Source organism: Ambystoma mexicanum, chromosome 10 (genome assembly GCF_040938575.1).
Source record: "Ambystoma mexicanum isolate Mex_15411 chromosome 10, UKY_AmexF1_1, whole genome shotgun sequence".
NCBI classification, from domain to species: Eukaryota; Metazoa; Chordata; class Amphibia; order Caudata; family Ambystomatidae; genus Ambystoma; species Ambystoma mexicanum.
In genome coordinates, this window is record NC_090932.1 from 1400690982 (window position 1) to 1400710562 (window position 19581).

Consider the following 19581-nt stretch of genomic DNA (forward strand, 5'->3'; position numbering starts at 1 on the left):
CTTTTGGCCTCTGCTCGGCGCTGCGTGTCTTCACAAAGATGATGTCGGTGATTGCGGCCCATCTTCGTCTCCAGGGTATTCATGTGTATCCATATTTGGACGACTGGCTCTTACGCAGCCCTTGTCGGCTAGCAGCAGCGGGCAATCTCCAGTCTCTCCTTCAGCTCCTGTTCCATCTTGGGCTGTCGGTGAACTGGTGGAAATCTTCCATGACGGTCTCTCAGGACCTGATTTTCCTGGGTTTTCGCAGGAACACGATCGACTGCAGAGAGTACTTGACCGGGGACAGAATGGCGGATCTATTAGCCACGTGTCAGATATTTGTGCAGTCAGAGAGCATGTCGGTCTGGTGGTTCCAGAGGCTTCTGGGCCTCATGGCCTCGTGTGTGCTGGCTCTTCCTCTTGCTCGTCTCAAGATGAGACGGACCCAGATGGCTCTTCGGAGTTCCTGGCGTCAGGCGGTGGACCCGGATTCCAAGCTGATAATGATTCCGGATTCTATGAGAGTGGACCTGGAATGGTGGTCATCTCTCAGCAACCTGTCGGTGGGTGCAGGTTTTCAGGACCCAGCTCCTATGGTGACGATCACAACGGACTCCTCCCTCCTGGGGTGGGGTGTGACGTTGGATCTTCTACAAGTATTGGCCCTCTGGTCGCCTCAGGACAAGCTCCTGCACATTAATCATTTGGAGCTTCTGGCGATTTTTCTTGCGCTCAAGGCGTTCAGACCGGTCATTGCCATATGCACGGACAATATGGTGTCAATGTATTACATCAACAAGCAAGGGGGAACAAAGTCCCCCCCCCTCGTGGAACTGTCCATCCAGATTTGGGAGTGGGCCGTGCTTCATGGTGTCTGGCTGCTTGCAGTACACATTCCGGGCCAGCTGAATGTCACAGCGGATGCCCTCAGCCGGCGGACAGTGGTCAGCTACGAGTGGGAGTTGAAGGCAGAGGTCCTCTCATGGATCTGCTCGCGTTGGGGCACACCGGAGGTGGATCTCTTCGCTACGGCGGTGAACAGGAAGCTTCCTCGGTATGCTTCCAGAGGGGGGCTGGGAGCCTCTTCTCTGGGGGATGCTCTCGAGATTCCATGGCACAACATGAGAGCTTATGCCTTCCCGCCACTGCCTTTAGTCCATCGAGCAATTTGGAAGCTGAGGAGCTCGGTGAACTGCTCCCTTCCACTCATAGCCCCCTGGTGGCCAGCCAGGTTCTGGTTCTCAGAACGTCAACACTTGTCACTGTATCCGCCGATCAGGCTACCAGTGACCCCCGATCTTCTTCATCAAGGGGAGCAGCAGATATGGTACCCCTTCCCACAATCGCTCAGCTTGGCGGCATGGTGCCTGAGTTCAGGTCTTTAGAGCATCTTAACTTGTCTACGGATAACATGCGTATTATCCAGGCAGCCAGGAAACCCTCGACCAGATCCCAATACAGGAGTAAATGGCTCAGGTTCTGTCATTGGTGTTTGGAAAAACAGTTGGACCCGAGGGTGGCTATGATTGACACTGTGCTGTTCTTTGTGTCCTCCCTAGCAGAGTTGGGTGTTCACGTTCCTACTCTCTGAGTAACTCAGTTGTCAAGAGGCATTTTGCAGGCTTGACACGCCTTTACCCTCCAGTTCGTAGTCCGCACCCGCCATGGGACCTAAATGTAGTCCTGACGCCGCTGTGCCATAAGCCTTTTGAACCCATGGCCACGGTGGACCTCAAGTACATATCATGGAAAGTGTCCTTTCTGGTCGCCGTTACCTCAGCAAGGCGAGTGAGTGAGCTCCAGGCCTTGTCAGCGGAGCATCCCTTCTTGTTTTTTCACAAGGACAAGGTGGTCCTATGGACAAACCCTGCCTTCCTACGGAAGGTGGTAACTGAATTCCATCTGAATCAGTCGATCTCCCTGCCAGTCTTTTTTCCGAACCCTACCTCAGAGGCGGAAAGGGTTCTGCACTGTCTTGATGTCAGAAGGGCTCTTAAATTCTACCTTGACAGGACTTCCGAGTTTAGGAGTTCTTCTCAGCTTTTTGTGTTTTTCGGTAACCCTCAGGGTAAGCAGGCGTCTAAGGCGACTATTTCTCGGTGGACCGCCGCCTGCATTACAGAGTCTTTCACCATCCAAGGGCTGAAACCTCCTAAGGGTATTCATGCACACCTGGTGCGGGGCAAGGCAGCTGCTGTTGCTTTTCACAAGTATGTCCCCTGGGAGTCCTTCACTAGAGCAGCTACTTGGGCCTCCCCATCTGCTTTTTGTAAGCATTATTGTCTTGACATGAGCTCGAGAGCTGATGCTCAGTTTGGTTTGGCTGTGCTGAAGAACCTTTTTCAATAAGGGGTATTTACATCCACCCATAGTTCCAGTTAGGAGTGCTTTGGAATCTCCCATAAGTATGGAGGAAAGGGGACGGGAGGTAGGAGTATAACCAGGTTACTCACCGTAGTGACCACCTTAGTCCTAGTCCATAGTCCCCTTTCCTCCATACGCCCGCCCGCCATCCCCTCTAATAAGGTTCCTCGGTTATTGCTAATAGGTCTCTGACCTGGCAATAGAAAAGGACTGATGGGCGATGCGCTGGGCAAAGCCAAGGTGGGCGGGGTTACAGCCGCGGCCAGGCCCTGCGCAGAAAGAGAGGACGGACACATTTTTGAAATAATTTTTTGGGATGCTTTTTACAAAGTGCTCTGGTCCGGTCCCACAGGACGGAGAGATGTCCATAAGTATGGAGGAAAGGGGACTGTGGACTAGGAGTAAGGTGGTCACTACGGTGAGTAAACTGGTTATACTCCTAAAAAGGCAGTAAAGGACAAGGATACGGAGGCCCTGTCCCTCCGATGCATTTCCACCGTCAAACCTGTGCCATGCAAAATTTGCCAAAAAGAACCTTTTAAACCCTGGCCGACCTTGTGGGTCGTGTTTCAACATGATATTGGCTAGCCCATTTGGATCCAGCACCCTTGAACCTTTTCATTTTGAGATGGTAATATCGTTCAGAGTTGCTAGTCGTGACCACCTCAATTAACAGTATTCCACCCCTAGTGGGTGTAATAAGATACTATTTTTATCCCTTAAATACTTTATTCACTTTATTTTACCATTCATATTGTTAACCTCGCACAAGTGCAGCGCTTTACAATGTGTGGAAACGGTGCCTATGAACATCCAGTTTAGAATTCAGCCTGGCATCTGCCTGTGACTAAAAAGTGTTTGAAATGAGAACCCAAATATAAACTTTGTATGCTTTTATCGAAAACAAGGTGTGTAATGATGGCTGCTTAAGAAACAAATGTAAATCCGCAACGTGGGCGGATTCAGCCGCCATCAGGTGCAGTGTACGCATGTCTCTGTCTTCGGGAGCACTGCGCAACAATTTATACAATAAATTGTCATTCAGTGTGAGGCGAAAGCTTGCCTTACATGCGCCGAAAACATTTGGCCATTTTCATCTTCTATAAAAGGTTGACTCTCGGATTTGAAGTTTTCCTTCAGTGGAAGATGAAAAGCCATTGAAGGAACCCCTGGAGCGTGGTTTTCAAGAGTTCATTATCGATCAACATGAATTCCGAGGCAGCAGTGTACATGTTCACCTAGCCCTGAAAATTCAGTTCCCGAGTTTCTACCCCTTTCCTCATCCCTCCAAGGAGGAGGATAAATTACACAGGTCTGATACCAAGAGGGCTTTAAGCTTTTATATTTCTAGGACCAACAAGTTCAAGAAAGAGGATCAGCTATTTGTCAGTTAGACTAGGGAAAGGCATGTCAAAGCAAACTCTGTCAAGGTGGATGGTGGTAGCTATCTCTGAATGTTACAAGCAAAAACATTCCAGAAGGGTTTAGGGCCCACACCACCAGAGGAGTAGCTCTCTTCTGCACTCCAGAGAGGCATTACTACTCTGGACATGTGCCAATCAGAGACATGGTGGTCACTGCATACATTTGCAAAACACTTCTGTCTAGACACTATCAGGCCAGGATGCCCCTTTCGGTAGGGTAGTCTTGCCAAAGGTTTTGGACTAAGTTTGCATGAGACTCAGCTCTTTTTCCTCCTTCTCCTATAACGAGGGTACTGCTATGGGAGTTTGTATAAAATGAGGAATCAGTCGGCAAAACTTTAGAACAACAAATTACTTACTTCTGGTTATTTTCTTTCTGATGCATGTTCCTTCCATGGATTCCTCAACACCCTCCTATCCCGCCCTTGGAATACAAACACTTTCTCCTTAAAAGTCTCTCCTTCAATGAGCTCCTTGCTAAAATAAAACCAAAATAAAATAAATGTTCACTGAAGAGTTTAAAAATAGAATTCTCCAACGTGGCTGAGCACAGGGAAGAAATGTGGCGTGGTGCGGGCTACTTATGCTGACGCTGATATCACTTCTGGTCTGAAAATAAAGAGCACCAAGGAACCTCATTGCTATGCTGCACTGCGCCCCCTGCTGTCAAAAGGTTTTAGAAATCTACTGCCGTAGGAAAATATATCTAAGATGAGGAATCTGTAAAAGGAATATCCATCAGAAAGAACATTAAACAGAGGTAAGTAGCTTAGCCTCGTTTCTATCTTTTTTTCTGTTTTGTCCCTGTATATCCCTCTCTTTCTCTCCAAAGTCCTTGAATGGGTAGTGTATTCACAAGTCTCTACTTTTCTTTCATCTGCATTCATTACTTCCTCTTCATCAATCTGTCTTCCGAGATATGTACTCAACAGGAACAGCACTACTGTACGTCTAACTCCTTGCTCTCGGTATCCCATCTCAAGCATTCCTTGATTATTGTTCTTCTGCATTTCTCTGCAGCTTTTCACTGAGCGCCAGGAAAAACATGAAAAATAGGCCGCCAATCCACTTTAACACAGGAGACCACTGCCAAAACCCACCATTAGGCACCCAAAAAGTAGCTTGAAACTACTTGAAAAAGCAATGCTAATTGCAAAAGAAACACAGAGCTGTTTGGAAATCCGATTTTCTTGGTTGTCAAATTTGCAAAAATCATGGTTCACAAACCACACAAAAGATCCAACCTCCTTGTTGGGGGTTAAACATCATTCTATTTCAAGAATCCGCATAAATATAATGTCAGCAGGAGTACATTTATCAGAAGAAAATAAACATTTAAAGATGCTTGCTTGGGAAAATATGTTGAAAATAGGCACCATACCGCCACTCGCCTCTGTCAGAAGCTGGCGATCTCTAAACCTGTCATGTTAAACTTGTGTCTCAAAATCTAAGTGTGGGGAAAGCAGGGACTTCCATCAAATGTAATATAGGGTGCCACTATTGATTTTCATGTTGAAAAAGACTGGAATTGAAGATATGTTTGCTTAATTTTTCACAAGGAACAATGTCACAATTGACTATAAGGTAACCTGATTCAGCTAAAACTTCAAAGAGGTTTTCCCCCACTGAGAACACACCACCTTTTTCCTTCCCACCAAAAGGAGAGGATATCTCATTAGGATGCTAAAGAGAAGAGGAGCGGACTTGCTCTGCTGCTCTGGTAAAGAGACAATGGGCTTCTTGAGCTGAAAGAAAATGCTAATTCGGGTGTGAACTGAAACCAACTGCCCAGGAAGACAAGCCCATGTGACTCTCTGGCCCAGCCAAGACCTTGGAGGCAGTGACAAACCGTTTGTGGATTCAGAAAGCACAGAAAATATGTTTGAGAAAAAGACTTATAGCAAATTGTACTGAACTGATAAAAATATGGAATTTATAGGTTATTAAAATGAAAAGTTTGCTCACAGTTTAAAACTACTCTGGAATCTGTGCGATATTCAGAGACTGAACCACGGAAATGTTCATATTCTAGCTATTTTGATTATGTTAGGAATATGAAAATTTACAGGGATATGCCCAGATGGTATGTGCATGTATGTGTAAAAATTGGTACAAAACTGACACTTAGTAACCGGCCAAAAATGCGAAAAACTGTCATTTGTGAACCAAAACTCGCAGGAAGATAAGGCTTTGACAGAAATGTACCTTAGTTAATCTGTAATGTAAAAATGTATTATTAACAAGTTGGGCATATTGTAAATATGTTTTTGGGAAAAATAGATTTTCTGGGTAGAAACAAAGGGGAGGGTTTTCTCTGGACCATAAACTGTGTCACTCTGACACATGATGATGCATCATGACACACTGTTCTCTTCTCAAATTAGGGGAACGTGTATTCTCTGACCTATCAGATTCTTAGAGGGTTGGGCATAGTATAATCAGCCTCCCCACCCCTTTGGAAGATGGATAAATAGGGACTGTTGAGGACCCAGAAACACACACATTCACCCATCACTAATCTACCAGTGAAGCGCTCTGCAGGAAGAACCCATATCCAGACTCCAGAACCCATATCCAGACTGAAGAACCCATATCCAGACTCCAGACTCCAGACTCCAGACCCCTGAAGCAGAGGCCCAACCCAAAAACCTGAACCCTTCTCAGCGGGCCTTTAAAATCTTGCAACCTGATTTTAACCCCTAAACTTCCACGGGGCCTAACCAATTCAACAGCCTGGCTGTGCTGTTTTGGCTGCTTCTGGCCAAGAATCCTTGCTAGAACCCAATATCCAGATCAGTCCAGCAGAGCTGTAACCTAGAACCGACCCGTCAGATCCAGTCCAAGAGGCTGTGCAAACCAGAGTGCCTTGCTGAGAGCAGAACCGAGCGCCTGAGACCTGTCCGATGGCGAGCGAATTCCAGCCAAACCTTTCACCAGATCTTTGACGGGGCATTCCAAACCATAGTTGTGAGTATTTAGCGTAGAACTGTCCATAACCAACCTCTTAGTTTAAGTAATCCAATCCAACCCATTCCAACATATCCAGAACTGCACTGTATGTCCATCCTACCAGGAACAAGGTCGATCTGACAGTCATAGGGCCTGTGCGGCGGCAATGTATTGGCTTGGTCCTTTCAGAAAACATCCTGGAAATCATGGTATTCACTTGGCAAGGTATTAGTTGCTCCTAGGGTTGATATTGTAACTCCGGGAATCATGGGGATACAGACGTCGGGTTTCTCCTCTTGGTAATAGCAGGCAGGGGAGCAGTCACCGGGGAAGGTTAATTTTCGTGCCCGCCAGTCTATCAAAGGGTTGTGAGCAACCAACCATGGCATCCCTAGTATTAGCCTGAACTGAGGTGCCTTGATGAGATCGAATGAAATAGACTCCCGATGTCCGCCCTGGCTGTGCACTGGCTTACTGGCAGGCCTGGACTGGCCCACCGGGACACCGGGAGTTTCCCCGGTAGGCCTCGAGGTGTAGGGCCTCTTTTCTTGGCGGAGGGATACATAATCAAAGGGAAATCATGACGTAATCCCATGCATCCAGCCAGGCTGGGCTGGGTGGAGTTTGCACGGTGTGCTGCCTGGATGACCTTTCTGCCCGTGGCTTGTGCGTCTGCAAATTATGGGAGTCATCGGCCAGGCACATCACTGAAACTGCACGTTCCTAGTGTGCTGCTCGCATGCGCATGTGCGGCCCAACGCATGCCAGTTACAGTTTTGGTGACTCGACGATGAGGCAGGCTGTGGGCCTGCACCATCTGCATTGACTGTTTGGCACTGGCTCAGGGCAGCAGGTCTCGTTCCTTTCACAGAAAGGTAAGGCGGCATGAGTACCAACTTAAGTCTATCACAGCGCTGCAAAATGCTGTTTATGAGAGCGACTGCAGGCACGTAATGAGAAATTCGTCCTTGTTCCTTTCCATCCCGACAGTATATAAATGTGACTGGCATTGGGGTCTGAAATGGTTCATAATCATAAGGTCAAGTGAGGAGTTAGGCGCCGCTGCACTGGGAAGCGCTATAAGTATGTGCGTATGTAGCATACGTTAGTGTAGCGCAAACCTAGCTAGAAAACAGAAGAGCGATACAGAGGGGCGAACTCTAATAAGGGGGTAGCAAGGTGCTTGGCACTGAGATTTGGATGAACATTGTGGGCACTGCAGGAAACATAACGTGCACACTGCACGTGCATGCGGAGGACGACTTCCGATGCATTGATATGGGATTTGATTTAAACACGGAAACATGGTTCGTAATATGGATCTCTCTTGTTGTTCCCCTCCCAACTTTGCTTTTTAAAAGTTTCCAGAAAAAGCACATCTCTGTGAAATAATTTGCCACTGCAATGCGTACATGGTATGCTTTAAGCACATTTATGGCACGATGATGCATTAGCCATCGGTAGGCGCGATTGCACGGGAGAGGAGGAAGAATAAATCAAGATTAGCTGTTGTCAACTGTCACCTCTACACTGGCTCACATGGGCTTTCTTTCGGATTCTTAGTGTGCGGTTGAAGGTCCTTGTGCAGTGACTTGGTATCTACGTATTGGGCATAACCACAGCAATATGCAGAAAGCTTCACAAGGTTTGAAATTTGGCAGCCCGGAAATTGGTTTTGGCCAGTGGTCAGTGGTCAGTGGTCGAAGTGCATGAAAAGAAGTAGTGGAACTATGTTCCCTACTGGCCTGCACCACTCGCCACGAACCCCATCTCCATGGCCCCTCCTACTCACAATACAAACCCCCAAACAAATGTGCCCGCTGTTTAAGGAATGTTCAGTACAGTGCACTGAAGTGCATATTTCAACTGTTTCCTACACTTTTATTTTAAAATGAAACTTTCAGAACGGTTTCTTTCTAAAATAAAAGTATAAGAACAGGAAAACTTAATTTAAAAAAGTAGAGGAGCACTGCTCCCAACGACTCCCGCTCACTTCGACCACTGGAATTGGCTAAAGTGCCACATAGAAGCTGAAACTATTGCATTAGAGTATAGCTAGGAAGAAATAGCACGAGGTGGGACACAAAGCTTGTAGGTGTTTAGTTATTTATTTAGCTATTCACTGTACATGGCTATGATAAGCCCTACGGCCATTTCCACCTGCTTTCAGCCCCTCTCCAACCAAAACACATTCTCCTGTGATCTCTTTGAGCTAGTTTTATCAAGCCTTACCATCAAACTGTGTGCTCAAAGTGCCTGCCAGTGTTTTCTCAAAGCAGTCTTCTGAGAGTTAATGACTTAATTGGAACTGCAAAAGCACTACCGGTGTAATAAAAATGTCAACCAGGTCTGCCTTCAGCCACTCGATTTATAAGCACTATACATGTCCTTCACTGAAGTCCTGTTCAAAACAAGCATTGACAAAGCCAACTGTTTAAGCTTGTGCATCAATATTAGGCATTCACCAGGCACTGCTGTTATATGCCCAGGTACACTCACCACTTTCCACCTGCTACAATCCAGTTAGTACGACTACAGCAGTGCCTGACAAATTCCTCTCCCACCATGCCTACACAAAAGCCAACACTGTTGGCATTGCCAGTGCTCATTTAATAGTGCCTTTTATCTGTATCCCCTTCCTAGCATGAGAATAGGATGAAATGGATTAGGGATGCATGTTATCTGGGTACCTTTAAACTAGATGAATTAATTTTTCTCATCTGCAAAATGTGGAATGTCCCTGGTCCCTCTATCATCTACTTTGAAAGATCATGAATTTATTTAAGACATGACTTTTCAATCCATATATGTTTAAAACATGCTTCAAATGCATTTCGACTAATTCTAGTCAACATTTTCTTGGGGGAAACTCAAATCCCCTCATAGAAGGAGGGTTGAGCTCCCGTCATGTGCATGCTCGTTCAGTGAACTATGGGGCCACTTTGAAAAATATTCCAGGGCCACTTTTGGTTCCCAGTCCGGCTCTGCTTACTGGTCCGGAAGCGATTTCTGTCCCGCTCTTGTTTTGCTAATGGAGGCCGTATCCCTCCAATCTGCATGGGTTCTACAGCATTTTCAGGTACACGGGGTGTGTTTTCCCTTGGTCGAACATACACGGTCCGAGGGTCCCTCTTAGACCGTGGTATCCTGAGGTATCCACAGGGACACCACCCAGCCGGGTTACTCGCTGGTATGCTTCTCAGCTTTGCCCTGATGTGGTCTGCGGGGAAGGTTCTGCCTGAAAATACAGGAGGACTGTGTTCAAGACTGACCGACTGGGGTAAGTATCCTCCCTCCACCCACATATGATTTCAGTCCCTCTGGTGCCCACTCCTCACCTTGTGGTAGAATTAGGCATGCTCTCCGTCCTGCATTCTTTGCAGGGGTGCATTGTCTTTCATGGGCGAGTGCGGTCCAGTTACTTCATTGACGCCGCCCCGTTTGATATTGTTCAGGGAGGTCTTATTGCTGTTCTTTAGTTTTGCTACTATCCTGCATGCCTTTCTTTGCTTAAAATGTCTCTTTTATTCTACCTTAGGTATGCAGAGCTTCAGCGCAGCGAACTGGCTTGGTTGAGCTACCACACCCAAAACACTAGACCGCATAGCTTGGTTCTCAGGAACCAAGCTATGTGGATGTCTCCATGTTGGCTGACAATACAATAAAGTAGTTCCCAAGCACATTGTTTTTTCATGGTGTATGAGCCTGGCCTGGCCCCATGAGTGCTTTTGAAGAGGATGCCACGCTCTAGAGGCCCGAGTCCTGACTCCACCTGGCCAATGGGTTTGTCAGAGGGGGTTTTGGGCGAGGGTCGTGACACCTGTCACCAGAAATAGCCCCACTTGCACTGTGGGATGCATAAGTAATGGGGAAAGGGTTCCTGGGTTGGGATGTCCCAGGAGTTTGGAAGGTCCTCTTGTGAGTCGCTCACGTGTTTGTATCAGTATGATTCTCTATATATTCTTAAATAGTATTTACACATTTTTTTAATACAGTACTCTATTCCTTCATACAATCTTTGAAGAAACTTCCACAAGCAGTTCTTGGAATGAGTATTTATTATCAAGACACAGGCTGTTTTAGAAAAGTCCAATGCATTTCGGTCCTAATGACCACCTTCAGGGACCAAGTTCTACAGGAAAATAATCAGAAAGAAATCAATGCATCACCAGAACTCACTTCATAGTGATGTCTTTTTCAATTGTGCATACTTCAGATCATTCGAATTTACCTGCCTGGTGTGATATCCTTAAAATACAGCCTTTCATATGATTTCCAAGGTCATTCTAATGCTTCGGCTTATTGTCATGGGCAATTCTTTCCCACCTATTCTTGTCTTCCAGACCTATGGCATAAGGGTGTGGCTATCAGTGTTGTCTATATAGTGTTCATTTCACCAAAGTTACTATTCTTGATACATAAAGGGTTAAATTAAACTTTATAAGTAATTTGGGACTCCTACCTTAATATAAGTCAGTTTCTTTCAGCAATTGTTTTCATTCTTCCTACACATATTGCTGAACAGAACTGTGTTTAAATTACATAGTTTATACATATTTAAGTGTTATTTTCCCATGATCGATTGCCTCATTAACATACTCAGACACTACTGTGATTCCCTCCATGGATTAGTTCGCGAAGGAATATAATCTGGGATCTTGGGTGGGTAGGTGAGATGCAATTCCTCAGTCACTGAACCCTGAATTTTGTCAGAGATCAGATCCTCCATTAAGGCCTCCATTCTATTCACTGCTGCTGCTTAGCCGATCTGAGGGAGATGACATTTGGAGAGAGCACTACCACCCTTTAAGACCCCAAAATCAGTTACCTGATGCTGTGGGGAAAGGGGCATCACTGGCAGCCCATCTGAGGAGATTCGTTGTGGGCGTCAGGCTTGCGGTAGGAAGAAGCACACCCATCCTGACAGTGTGGCTCCACCAGAATGTTACACAGAGAAATGGCCTGCAAAGAACCCCAATGTATTGGCCTCTGAGGTCCAGTAATCCTGGACAGGCTCCTGAGCAGGCCTGTCCAGGATTACTCAGTGATGGTAACATCAGTAAACCAAACTTTGCTCAGGGGCACTTCAAGATGTTTTAACCGTGGTAAACTTCAGCTGCCTGTACTACATTTTGTACGGTTTACGGGATGTGGTGTTCCAGATTTAACAGCGTTTTGGAGACTGCCATCCTTGCCACAGACAATTGTTCATGTACTTTCTCAATAAGGAAAATAAATAACTATTAAGCAAAAAAGAAGGATTTATGCTGGCACGAGAAAATTGTCATTCCTTTTGGGCTATGCATGCTTCCAAGGGACCTGAGCATTATCCTAATGAGGGCATGTATTTATCCAAAATGACTTTTTCCACAGCACTCCCAAACCCATGACTGTATAGATCCCTCTTCCACTTTTACTAAAACCTATGCCCAGGTTATTCATCAGCAACACACCCAGTCAACAGGTGACTCAGATATTTTACAGCCTGATTGCATGGAGGTGGCCAAATGACAACATGACAGAATTCTGGTCATTGAAAATATTTTGCTCAAAGCTAATCTGGTACCTCTGGACCAACCATACTCTGCCCTCTTAAAAAATGCAGTCAACCCTCACAACGAAGTCCCGCAAGATTCTCCTGATTGTCCATCAGCATTAACTGATCTTCTAGATCAAAATGCTGACATGACCTGCGAACTTGCGGTGCCTTCCGAGGAGGTGAAAATGCAGACTAAGTCCCAATATAACAAACAATTCATGTCTCATAATGCAAAAAAACTCTTTATGAGAGCCCAAAAAAGACATCACCTGGCTCAAACTGCCAACTCGAATATGCCTAATTTTGCTGTTTCTCAACCTAAGTCTAAAATCTTGCCAGCTAAAAAAATCAAAGGGCATAACTCGACAATTAAAAAAATATGCTATATCTTGCAAGATGAAGCTATCATTGACTTGAATCAGCTGGACTCAAAGTCAAAACTACCTGCAATTAAAGAAGGATGATGAAAGGACAACATCAACTGTCCCCACACTAGTGCTGCCGCCCCCATTGCAGTATTCTAAAGAAGCTTCCACACTTACACAAACTCAATTTTCCAACTTCTTTCAATCAACTGAAAATAAAAAAACTTTGGTTAAGGTACAGCCGGCCAGCATAAGCAATGCTCCTGTCAGCCTGACAATGCCACTTTTGGATGCAAGTGTCATTCCTATTAAAACTCCTAGTATCAACATTTTAGATAATGTTTTAGGGTCCATACCTGTCAACAACACAGAATGTTTTGCTTCCAAAATTGTGCCTGTGCCAGCTCCAATTACTATGCTGGATAATACATCCTTACATAATATAGTTAACTCGTCAAAGCAGGTAGAAGGCAACAGGGGAAATATCAGTGACTTAGACAATGGTATCCATGTTGATGTAACAAAATTTGCAGAGGTCTCATTGGAGATGCAACTACTGTTAAGGTGGAGCACAAATACATCTAAGAATGGAAATCTCAGCTTAAATCGCTCGGCCCTCATGAAATTATTTCATCAAATTCCGGCTTTGCGAAATCTCATTTTGGACGACGTGGAATGGATTAAACTGCCACGTTGTCATACTAACCACATGATTTGTACATTCTATTCTCATATAATAGCAAAGCTATTATGGAATCATCAATCTGACCTTGAACTACTTGGAGTTGAGTTATATGCATTTAGGACAATGGATGGGACCGAAACACTTATTGAGTTCCAGGTCCCAGATGTCTCCCGTCCTCATCAAACATTTCCAACCATCAACTTCAAGGTTTGAACATCACAATGAAAGATCAACTTGAATCCGTCTCACGCATTATAAAGGGTCTTGCCTGGCTTGAACCGGTACTGCAATCTTTATCCAATGCAAACATGTAGGTGGGCAAATCATAAAACACATCGTTGTCCATCTGCTCGTGGAACTGTTGTGGTTTCAAAAACTTGTATGCTTGGCACTGTGAACTTAGTTGCATTGGAGTCTCCTTTCGATTGTTCTTCTACAAGAAACCATGTCATTAGATGACATTCATATAGATGGTTATACCTCGTACTCTTATCGGGCAAAAGAGGTATTAATGGTCGACCGAGGTCTGGAAATTCTAATTACAAATAATCTAAAATGTACGTCATTACATTTATTTATCACCAGAGTTTATGGTTATAGAACTCTTACTTGAAGATTTTCCTTTACGTAATATTTTGGTCATATCTCTTTACTGGAATCCTAGTGGTTCATTGCTCGTAAACACAATACAAAATTTAAATTCAGCACTTACCGATGCTTTTATTACCAAACCAAATTATGAAATTATAATCGGAGGCCACTTCAATTCGACCTTATTGAGTCACTCTAACACCACTCTTGATACACACCATAGTGCTTATGCAGCTCTCTCTTTTGAAAGAGGGCTCTTATTGAGAGATTTCTTTAATGGTTGGGACATTCATCTTATTAATCAACCTCTGTCCCCATAGGCCACTTGGCATCGTGGTAACAGCAGTTTGTGCATAGGCGATATTGCACTTTTGCGTGATCTGGCAAGCAAATCTAGTCCTCTGACCCGTCACAACTCCAAATTAAGTGATCATCACATATTAAAATGCACCATACTAATTTCAACTTCACGCCTCTTAGCTAATTCCATTTTAGCAATTCCCTTTAATGGATAGGCACACACTCTCTATCAGATGGAATTCCGCTTTATGTAGACAGTTGAAATATCTTGTAAACCGTGATCTTTAGTCTGTAAAGGAGCCATGTGTTCCAACAGTTGGGATCATTGATGTGGACGCATCGAATGCAAGGATGATACATAATCATCTTAGTACTCTAGCATCCCAAGAACAAGCTAGGTAGGCTTCACTAATTGTAAGTACTTTCAATCCTGCAATTAACATACTCAAACGATGGAAAAACTGTGTCTAAAAATCTTGGGGGTCTCCTATGCCACTCTCACTCATCTAAAAAAAATATAATGAAATATAAAAGTGAGGTGAACATGATCAAATTTGAAGATCACCTGAAAAAGAATCAAATCATGATCAATCGTTTATCCCAAAAAAAATACTAGGGAAATTTGGGCCATATTGAGGAACCCACTTGGTCGACAAACCCTAGTCTTCCAAGCAGCAATTTCTACCAACAGAATATTACAAGAATAAATATAGCTTACCCCAAAGCTTTCCTAAATATGACGTACAACATCGTATTAATTCCATGCCTTTAGCCTGCCCATGGGAAGTTGTTGATGTGGTATGGGCAATTAAGAATCTTAAATATTCCAAAGACGCAGGACCTGATGGCCTGCCGCCATGCGTCTTGAAAGACAATCCACTCTTTTAGGCACCCATTCTAAAGCGTTGTTATGACACCATTTTCCACACAAGGGTGATCCCATCTTCATGGCTCACATCAATTATTATTTCATTGCATAAGAAAGGCTCAATTGCAATGCCCTCGAATTTTAGACCAATCGCGTTGATAGATGTTGCTGCAAAGATCTTTGCTTCACTCATACTTAATGATCTAAATTGATTCATTTTAAATAATCATGTACTATTACGCTTTCAAACTGGTTTCTCACATTTTGGCTTCTTCTCATCAATCTAAAAATGGGCTGATTAATATTGCCCTGTTAGATTTGTCATCGGCTTTTGACAGCGTTATTAGAAGTGTACTGTGGAAAAAAATGCATAAATTCAACATTCCGTCATATATTATTGCCACTATCGCATGAGCAAACAAATGACAGAATTCGTATAGATCAGACTGGGTTATTAACAGACAAAATTCTGACAAAAACTGGAGTAAAACAAGGCTGCAATCTTTCAGCTATTTTATTCAATCTTTATATGGCCGACATCGATGCACTATGGGGTAACTCTGATACAGTCCCTGTAAAGCTAGGAGACCTGCGACTTAATTGGCTCGTGTTTGCCAATGACGTGATCTTATTTGATCTTACACCTTTCGGTCTTCAAAAAAAACTCCAGTATTTTTCTTCATACTGTATCGAGCATAATTTGGTCACAAATTCTGTAAAATCTAATACTATGTTTTTTACCAACAAAAACAAAGTGTCAAACTTTCATTGGAGCCTAGAAAACAATGCCATTCAGCGTACGATGGGAACAACGTATTTGGGTTATAATTTAACAAACACCAACTCTCTTAAGAAATGGTACAATTCCATACTCATTAAATCTGTTCCTCTAGTGGCTCAAATGAGAATCATCTTTTATAAACATTGTACATTTTCGCTTGTGCCACTTATTGACTTCTACTTGTTAAAAGTAGAAGCGATTATTCTATACGGGTTAGATCTTTGTCTACTAGAAATTGGTGGCCACCTTAATAAAATCCAAGGATGTATGGAAGACAGTTTTGGGTCTCCTGAAAAGTTTACCCAATGTTATTCTCATCCATGAGTTGGGTTTGTTTTTGTTGGCTTCAAGGCTCCAGTGGAGAAGGCTCAGCAATTTTGGTAAAATTATCTATCCTTCGACAAACTCAGTTTATGAAGGTCTGTCAGCAATGATTGCAAAGGAGTTTCACCCCTCAATTATGTTATTCAATAATCAAATACGCTCTGCACTTACCACTCTTGCCCTGGAACCTGCAGAGCTCTTCCTATGCCCTTTGATAGTGAAGAAAACGTTATTACAACACGATTGGGCTACCACCTCTGATCATGTTGCCTATTACCAATCATATTCGGAATATGCAAAATTTAGGCATAAACAATTGACTAGATTGCCATATCTCATTGCCTTTCCATGTTGTCAAGCAGGGAGAATGTATATGAGATTCAGACTAAACCTATTCCACACCAATGTACGAAATAAACATTGGAAAAATAACACTACTAATGATGGTCGATGTCGACTCTGTTGTAATATGCAAGAGATGGAAACCTTGAAGCATTTGGTTATTTATTGTCGCCATTTTTAAAGGCAAAGGGCTCTGATACTGAGCAAATAAATCTGTTGTAATACACCATTTTTTCTTGAATTATTTTGGGTGGCGTGTATGTGGGAACGAACCAACTCTTTAATTTTGTCATTTGTACGTCTGTTAAAGATTATTGAGGAAACACGGAATTTGAGGCAAAAGATACTAATGTATACTAATGGATACTAATGTATAGTCTATAATCTAACTTGCATCTTGCAACTGAATAATGAACTTGCTCATCAGATGATGCCTAGAGTATTGTTAATTTTTTAAATGATGAAGGTCATGGATGTTAGTTGATGGAATTTGTTCATAGAAATACATCTTACACATAGAAAGAGAGCTTGATTTCCTTTCTAAAGTTTGATATGTGATTGAATTTTAAATTCTAATGTTGGTAACTTTGTCTTATATGCTGATTTTGTTTTTATACGTTTTTTTATAAGTTGCATGTACAACATTGTATATCTGTTTTGTAAGGTGCCTAAACACAAAATAAAAAATCTATTTAAAATATGTATGCCATAAAGACTACAGTGTGCTGTATATGTTGAGCAGAGTATTCATTATATGAGTATAATGAGCATTTTCGGATTCCAGTTTCACTTGTTATATGCGTACCTCCGTTCATGCCTGAACCCCCTTCTGCTAATACGGTTGTATTCTCAAACAATAGGCAGCCTCCCAAGGGTGAAACATACCTCAGGTGCTGTGGTTAATGTTTTTATGTCATAGATTAATGTATGCTGATTTACTCTTTCATTGCTTAATATTTACATTGCAGAAGGTTCTATGGTTTGTCCAATAGCCTTAGGTGGAGGAACATTTCTCTGCCTGTTTCCACCCTCTGAGTGGCTCACGCACAAGTACAATCCCTCACACACTCGGGGGTGAACTCTAATGATGATCTGTGCTGACCTTCAGCTGTGTACCTCAAAGGTTGCATGCACAACCCTCATTAGAAGGCAGCCTAGGGGGATTTGGCCAAAAACGGTATTCCTTACCATCACTGCATCACTGATGCACCATCACTGCATGCAAGTTATAGTTTACTCTAAGGCTACATTAACTGCCATCTGGATTGTAATGAGACAGATCACAAGTGGCCTATCCCCCCCAAAAAACACACTACATAGAATACGTGCACATGAAAAAGAACCGAGGGAAAGGGCGGTTTCAAAATGTCTATCTTTAATCTGCAAATCCAGTGTACAGCTTCAGAGAAAAGTACTTTTTAACCATGAAGATTTTTCTCATTAAAATGTTGCCAACCATAATATACTTTCACAATATTTAAGACACACATTAACAACGAAGAATTCATGTAAAGCTATTCTTTTTTTCTTTCAGGGAGGGAAACTGACCAAACGAAGTGCGATTTGAAGTGTCCCCGAAATTACCTCATGTCACAAATCCCCATGTCCACCACTGAAACAAAAGGAATTCGACATTGACCACTGCACCGGCCATGCTCTTTCATCTGCAAATCTGTATCATGTACGCAGAAAGGTGTGGGGCAAAATCACATTCAAGTTAATATTTAACAGAAAATGGCGAATGAGACCATTATTATTGCACATGTAATTTATCATTCAGGTTGTAACCGTTTTAAAGCAATGGGTATGTGTATCCTATGGCTGTTTTTTTAAAAATTGTTTTACAATATTTACAAACAACAAATATAACAATATTCAATGTGTTGATGCACATGTATGTACCTTTTTTTTTTTTTTAAATTAAATTGTAATTTTCCTCCGGTATAATTTTTGGATCTGCTAGAGCTTATTGGCATCTATATATGAAATGCCCATACAGATCTTTGCCGTGGACAGCAGCAAAGCAGACATGTACATCTCTCGGCGATGTTGGGATTGTAACGGCGAACGAATGCCTCCCACGTCCCAATGCAGTATTCAGAACTTTCCTCAAAATAATGGTCTCGAGTTCCATGATGGAGTACACAAGCACATCAAGGTTATGCACAGGGCTCACACTCTAGTTCAGACAGAGAGTCGTTTACCTAGTAAACCCCTAACTCCTTTACATAGACATGTTTGAATATCACACTTCCGTAGGACGCTCTTTTGACAAGTGCTTAGTAGTTATTTTCTTGTTATTTATGACAACTACTCACTGCAAGCGGCTCAAGGCCATCTTTTTCCAGGATGACATTATTTTCAAAGTCACAGGGAAAAAGTCAGAGGTTGTAATGAGTCCACTTTAGCAGAATACATGTCTTGCCGGTTATAATTAGCAATGGCCAAGAGCCTTGCCATTGGTGCTTTCTTTCATTCCCATTTGGACACCAGTAGGACAGTCTGGAAAGCTGATTTGAGAAGTAACATGTCTCTGAGAGTCCTTATATCGGAAAAGATCACGCAACGTGTTCTCCATACTCCAAATGATGTTAATGGTGGTTGCATGGCTGAATATGTTCCAACAAATACAGGGCCTCCAGGTCTTTGTCACGACTTTATTTTTACTGACACCTGCAATAAAGAATAGCAAAATAAGGTTCATAGTCCATTAATCCAAGCAGTCATTATGATCAGAGCTAACATTTGATCCCTCAGGACAACAGAGGAATTTCAGGAAGAAAGTACAAAATGACGTAAGTATCTGAGTCAAATATAAATGTGTATACATTACTCCTTTTACGCCACTGTCCACATAGCTTATACAACACCCTCCCTGTAATTGGATGAAAAACCGTGGTGAGGCACACATTTGTGGCCCGCCCAGCACAGGTCCCTCTGGCCTGCCAAAAAATCAGAACTGGTTCCCAAATTCTCAATTGCAGTTCCCTGTCGGATGCTGAAGTTTCTAATTTTCCTATGCTCCTACCTTTGTACCAGGTTACTGGATTTAAAGAATGCTGTATCT

At 43.1% G+C, this 19581-nt stretch overlaps 2 protein-coding genes across 3 annotated transcripts in view; one reads left to right on the plus strand and one right to left on the minus strand.

Moving 5' to 3' along the window:
- Positions 1-18411, plus strand: part of KCTD10 (potassium channel tetramerization domain containing 10) — a 354681-nt gene extending 336270 nt beyond the window's left edge. The window contains exon 7 of the mRNA XM_069619428.1: positions 18049-18411. Coding sequence (XP_069475529.1) covers positions 18049-18081 — 33 coding nt within the window. The 3' untranslated portion in view covers positions 18082-18411. The remainder of the gene's footprint in view (positions 1-18048) is intronic.
- The window catches only part of MYO1H (myosin IH), an 833585-nt gene continuing 831871 nt past the window's right edge, over positions 17868-19581 (minus strand). For both annotated transcript variants that reach the window (XM_069619421.1, XM_069619420.1), the window contains one exon: positions 17868-19187. In XM_069619421.1, coding sequence (XP_069475522.1) covers positions 19164-19187 — 24 coding nt within the window. In that variant the 3' untranslated portion in view covers positions 17868-19163. The remainder of the gene's footprint in view (positions 19188-19581) is intronic.